Source organism: Durio zibethinus, chromosome 19, assembly GCF_047325235.1.
Source record: "Durio zibethinus cultivar Kanyao isolate XHJ-2024 chromosome 19, ASM4732523v1, whole genome shotgun sequence".
NCBI classification, from domain to species: Eukaryota; Viridiplantae; Streptophyta; class Magnoliopsida; order Malvales; family Malvaceae; genus Durio; species Durio zibethinus.
Window position 1 is genome coordinate 10,750,379 of NC_143180.1, and position 5,530 is coordinate 10,755,908.

At 34.6% G+C, this 5,530-nt stretch overlaps 1 protein-coding gene across 1 annotated transcript; it reads right to left on the reverse strand.

Annotated features, from left to right (window-relative positions):
* Positions 1 to 901: 901 nt before the first annotated feature.
* LOC111310412 (26S proteasome regulatory subunit 6B homolog) lies at positions 902 to 4,807 on the reverse strand. The gene is made up of 6 exons (XM_022909852.2): positions 4,232 to 4,807; positions 2,397 to 2,627; positions 2,054 to 2,212; positions 1,760 to 1,912; positions 1,490 to 1,573; positions 902 to 1,387 (listed from the first exon to the last, which is right to left on the reverse strand). Exons 1-6 carry the CDS (start codon positions 4,727 to 4,729, stop codon positions 1,253 to 1,255), a joined length of 1,260 nt encoding a protein of 419 aa, XP_022765587.1. The 5' UTR covers positions 4,730 to 4,807; the 3' UTR covers positions 902 to 1,252.
* Positions 4,808 to 5,530: the final 723 nt, after the last annotated feature.

Sequence of the window (5,530 nt, forward strand, 5' to 3'; positions counted from 1 at the left end):
TGTTGGTAAGCCCTGAACTCCAACTAATGTATTCCAAAGTCCGAGCCAAGATGATCAAATGCTTGCTAAGCCCCACCATATTCTCTTTCTTTGTCTCTCTTCCCTTCACTATCCGAAAAAGCCAACAAATCGTTTATGACTGACTTGAGAGAGTGAGAGCTTGAAATTTTGAGTGAATGAGAGCTGGACTTAGATTTGTGAGGACTATGGAAAGCTAGATTGAAATCTGGATTTGAAGAAAGGCAGAGAAGAGATATAGAATGAGTGTGAGTGAAGGAAATGTCGAGATCAGTTTTAGGGAAATAGAATGATGGACCAGATTGAGCTCAAGATTGAACTCCAAAAGAGCCAACAAATCGTTTGTGACTGTTACTCCAGAGATATTCAGAGAGTGAGAGCTTGAAAGTTTGAGTGAGTGAAAATTTGACTCAGATCTGTGATTTGTTGGAACTAAGGAGAGCTGAAGTAGAAAATGGTTTGAAGAGAGGCAGAGAAAAGAAATAGAATTGAGTGCCAGCGAAAGACATGTCGAGATCAATTTTAGGGAAATAAAATCGATTTTCTTGATCGATTAGAGTGTCAGAGACTAAACTCAAAAATCGACCACCTAAACCGTTTAAACCGAATTACTCATATAACCTGAATTAGCTGACCCGATTTACCTTAAACCTTCCATTTTGGTCGGGTTTTTCGATTTAACTTGAGTCTCGTCAGCCCTTTTTATACATATTATACTTGGTAGATAGATAATAATCTCCTTTAATAAGCTTGGAACCAAAAATTTTAGGAAACGTTGTTTTTAAAATATTTTGATGCTGGAAAAAGAACTCTAAAATCTAAAGCCAATGATCAACACTTTGACAAGTTATATGTCCATAAAAGAATAGCCACAACACATAACTAAAGCAACGGTTCAAGGAGAAGGATCTCATAACTCAAAAAGATTAATTTTATACATCGCCCTTGATCTCATAACTTAAAGATTGATTATACATCGCTCATATTACTTAATCTTCAAATTTCCATACCAAAGATCTATGGATCCCGTATTTTCACATCAAAGTCTCTATTACTCCTATCAATAGCTTGCCCTTTTTCCAAATTGAAAATTCTCAAGTTTATGTCGTAGCTGTGCTCCCAAGTCTACAGACACTAGGACTAGTGTGACATGAACCCTATCAAACCAATGTTCGCATGTAACAATCCCACAAATACCAGCATTTGCAAACTTCTCCCCGGCTTCAAGATCTCATCATTTGTAAAACTCAAAGTCAGTGTCAGACTTCTTCACATTTGTTCTGTAACCCTTCTCAAAGTCCTTGGGAAGTATGACGTATCGGTTCTTGCGAACTGCATGCATTCCAGCTTCTTGGCAGATAGCGGCAATCTGTATGAATCAAACAGGCATGCCAAATAATGATTGAAAAAGATTTATGACCTAAACTAGAGAAATATAGATACGAAGCTATGATAGTATGCAACAACAAACCTCCGCAGCACTAATTTTATCGGGTCGAGAAACATAATCCTCCAAGTCCACCTCATCACTTAGGTTCATTTTGGCAGTGCAGACCTGTGAAGGGAAATATCACCTTAAACACAGCCAACAAAATGAAATGCAACATTTCGTAATCCCAATCTAATCAGAATAAATTGAGAGGAACAAATGAAAAATAAACAACTAAAGACAATCATAAATAGGACAGAAAAGTGCTAATGGCAATAATGACATCAGGCATTGATACATTTCCATACTTGCCTGGAAAACAAGCCTCTTCTGCCTTCTATCAGGCAAAGGAAACTCAATCTTTCGGTCAAGCCTTCCAGGTCGAAGAAGTGCAGGATCCAAAGTGTCTGCTCGATTGGTTGCCATAATGACCTTAACATTCACAGTCTGATCAAATCCATCCATCTAGAAAAGTTGGTTGCAAAAGCAATAGTTCAGAAAAAAATTTTGTAAATTTAAATATCAATTTCCTCAGATATTTTTAAGGAGAATGACCATGCAGCATCTTTATTGATTCGTTAACAAATTTCTCATCATATATACTACCTGATTCAGAAGTTCCATGAGGATACGCTGAACTTCTCTATCAGCTCCAGTTTGAGCATCAAACCTAGCAGTAGCAATGGCATCTACTTCATCAATAAAGATAATAGCCGGAGCATTCTCTTTAGCAAGACGGAAGACATCACGAACCATCCGTGGGCCCTAAAACAATACAATGCTCAAGTTTTATTATCCACAGGCAGAATAGGAAGCGTGCGGCCAACAATTAACAAAATCAGTAAGAAGGAAAGTCAAGTTTTACTGAAGGCAACTAAGTCTTACATTAAAGTGAATGATGAATCCAATAATAAAAATTAAAAGAAAAATGACTACTAGATCCCCTTACCTCACCCAAATACTTTTGAACAAATTCAGATCCAACAACTCTAATGAAGGCCGCTGTTGTATGGTTAGCAACAGCCTTTGCAAGCATTGTTTTTCCAGTGCCAGGGGGACCATATAGTAAAACACCACGAGGAGGATCTATCCCAATCTGTTTGTAGAGCTCATGATGAGTCAATGGTAACTCTACTGCCTCACGAATTTCCTGCTTTTGAATGTCACATCCCCCAATATCCTAAGAGAAGAGAACAAAGTCTCAGATCCAGAAACAACCACCAAAAGCATAACTATTGTCATTTTTATTCCAAGAAAAATGTATGTACTCAAAGAGTCTGGTTAACATACTACATCAGAGACTAACCATAACAAAGAATCTTTATCCAACAAATAAAAATAATACAAGAATGCACATCAATCAATTCGCTACTGTTAAGATTTAGGTACCAAATATGACTTAAGGTTGTAGTTGGTGTCTATAAAAAATTCCAATTTGATAGTTGGAAATGAATTTAAATTTAAGGCCAGTACTTATTTATCAGTAGAAAAAAGGGTACATAAAGGAATCAATATAACAGAACATTCAAACAAATTCAACAGAAATAAAGCAACTAAGATGCTAATATGTAAAATTTTTCTAGGATCAATCATACAAGACAAATGATGCAAAGATCCCCCACAATAAATTGGAGAAAAATATATAACATTTTTCATATAATAGTATAGTTACAAGATTACAAAAACACATGGACAATTACAAATCATGAAAGATACTCAAAATATGATATGGTTTGTTGCAATACAATTACCTGTGAAGCCACAAGGGCATTTAAAATGAAATAAACTACTCAATAAAGAACAATCCTTCAACTTGTGCCACATGTGAAGTATCATTGTTTGATAAAAGAAAACACCAATAATGGTACAAATTCAGTGCAGAACCCATCAGTTCTATAGAACATGATATTTCAGGAGTCCTAACCATTTAATTATCCAGGAACATCTAACACAACCCAAAATTGCAGGTCAACTAATGAAACATTAAAGCCTGTTTTAGTTATTATTCTCATTATTGTACTCTCCCTTTACATCAAGTAATAGACTATATGGGATAAGGCAATATGTTGCCTAATGAAAATAAATAAGCCATATAGAAAGAAGGCAGTTAAGCGAATTTTCCCATGTAACAGATGTAAGTCACTCCACATCACTTTCCAGCTTGAGGCCTATCCTATGTTTATCTGGCTAAATCAAACAAGTTAATACAAAGGAGCACATAAAACATAAGGGAATTAGTTTAATATATCCATAGCATCAAACTCATACATCAAATATTTAATGAAAGAGGAAAGAGACTCAAATCTATGCAATTCTTTTTATTTTGGCATTAAAATAAACCACTAAATAAGAATTAATAAATATTGGCAATCAATTTCTGAATCTTCCATAGCAGTGTGTATAAACATATTTCATAAAAAAATAATTAACCCAAAACCACATATTCTCCAGACTATTGCATAAACAGGAAGAAAAAAAAAAACCCTAATCTTTGATTACATATCCAAATAAATCAATTAGCAAGTATTCAACTTAAGAATTAAAGCAACCACAAGATTATATGAATGAACCAGTCATTGGAAAAAAATCACAAAACCCACGTTCTTTATTTCCAACAATTAACCCAAATCCCCTAAATATAAATAAATAGAAAGGAAGCAAAACACTAATCCCTAATCTGTCATCACAAATTGCAAAACCATAAATTCAAAAAAATAAATCAACTACCAAACTTCAAAATAGGATAAAATATAAAAAAAAAAAAAAAAGAGATAAGAAACTAACGTTGTAAGTAACATCGGGCTTCTCGGACTGGCTAAGCAGAGAAATACTAGAATCAGCCTCAGGAGGTAAAACGTCGACCAGAGCATTGGAGTGTCGGTGAAGAGCCACCGAAGCCGACGGCTTTAGCAGCTCTCTGTTAATGGTACTCAATATCCTCACATAATAATTGGAACCCGTGGTGGAGCCCACGATTCCATTGTTTTGATCAACCATCTCCATGAATTGGCCTATTACCAAAGGCACCGACTGGATCCGCTTGACTTCCTCCTGAGCCCTCAAAAGCTCTCTCTTGAGATTCTTCTGCTCGTCCTTCACGTACTCTTCTTGGATGTCTATGAACTCCAACTGCCTTTGAAGGGATTTCAGCCTGCCGTACAGATCGTCTTCATCCGCACCAGCGAGGTCCACCGCCAGGTACCGGCCAAAGTCGGATCTTGTGGTGAGAAACGGCGGTTCAGAGGAGGGTTTCGGTTCCGCCACCATCGCTGAGGCTGCCATTTGGTGTTCCGATCTCGAGTTTGGATTGAAGAGCCAAAAAAGGGCAATTGAAAAACAAGAGAAGAAAGAACAAAAGGTGAAAGTAAAGGGTAGTCCTTCCGGCCATTTTAAATGTCATTGACATTAAAACGACATCGTTAAAATGAATCTTTCATGCTTCAGGCCAATGTTGTCATAAGCAAGCCTAAGCCCAAATGCAACTGGTTTTTAACTTTATTATGGAAGTCCAAAAACCGAGAACAAAAGAGTCCGACGCAACCCAAACAAAGGTTAAATTTATTGTTTATATTTTTTAAACTAACTTGTTATCCGGGTGATCCATAGATTATTTTCATTTATTTAAATATATGTAAAATCATAATTTAACACCATTTAATCATTTATGGATGTATTTAGTATATAAAATTATGATAAGATAGGATAAAGTGATATTATGAATAGAATTAGATTAAATAATATTATTTTTATTTATATTTGATATTTGTAAGAATTATAATAGGATAATTTATTTATTAGTCAAAATTATTCTTCCTCAAAATTTATATAATTTAAATTATTGATATAATTTTTAAGGATTTAATAGGATATGTAAGTTCAATTTTATGGATTAAAATTAATCCTTTCCATTTTGAGATAACTGAATCCTCTTATATCAAGATAATGATTAATACTCCATGTAATCTTATCATTTTCTTTATATACAAATCAAATATAATATAGAATGATTAGTATTGTATTCTATTTATCATCTTATATTACCAAGCATGATATCTGTAAAATACATAAATATATAAGATATGA

Excerpts from the sequence above, each read along its gene's own strand:
- LOC111310412 (XM_022909852.2), bottom strand. The coding sequence starts at position 4,729 with ATGGCAGCCTCAGCGATGGTGGCGGAACCGAAACCCTCCTCTGAACCG. Across the intron at positions 2,213-2,396 it reads TTCAAAAGTATTTGGGTGAG|GGCCCACGGATGGTTCGTGA; the intron begins GTAAGGGGATCT and ends GTATTGTTTTAG. Across the intron at positions 1,913-2,053 it reads TCATGGAACTTCTGAATCAG|ATGGATGGATTTGATCAGAC; the intron begins GTAGTATATATG and ends CAACTTTTCTAG.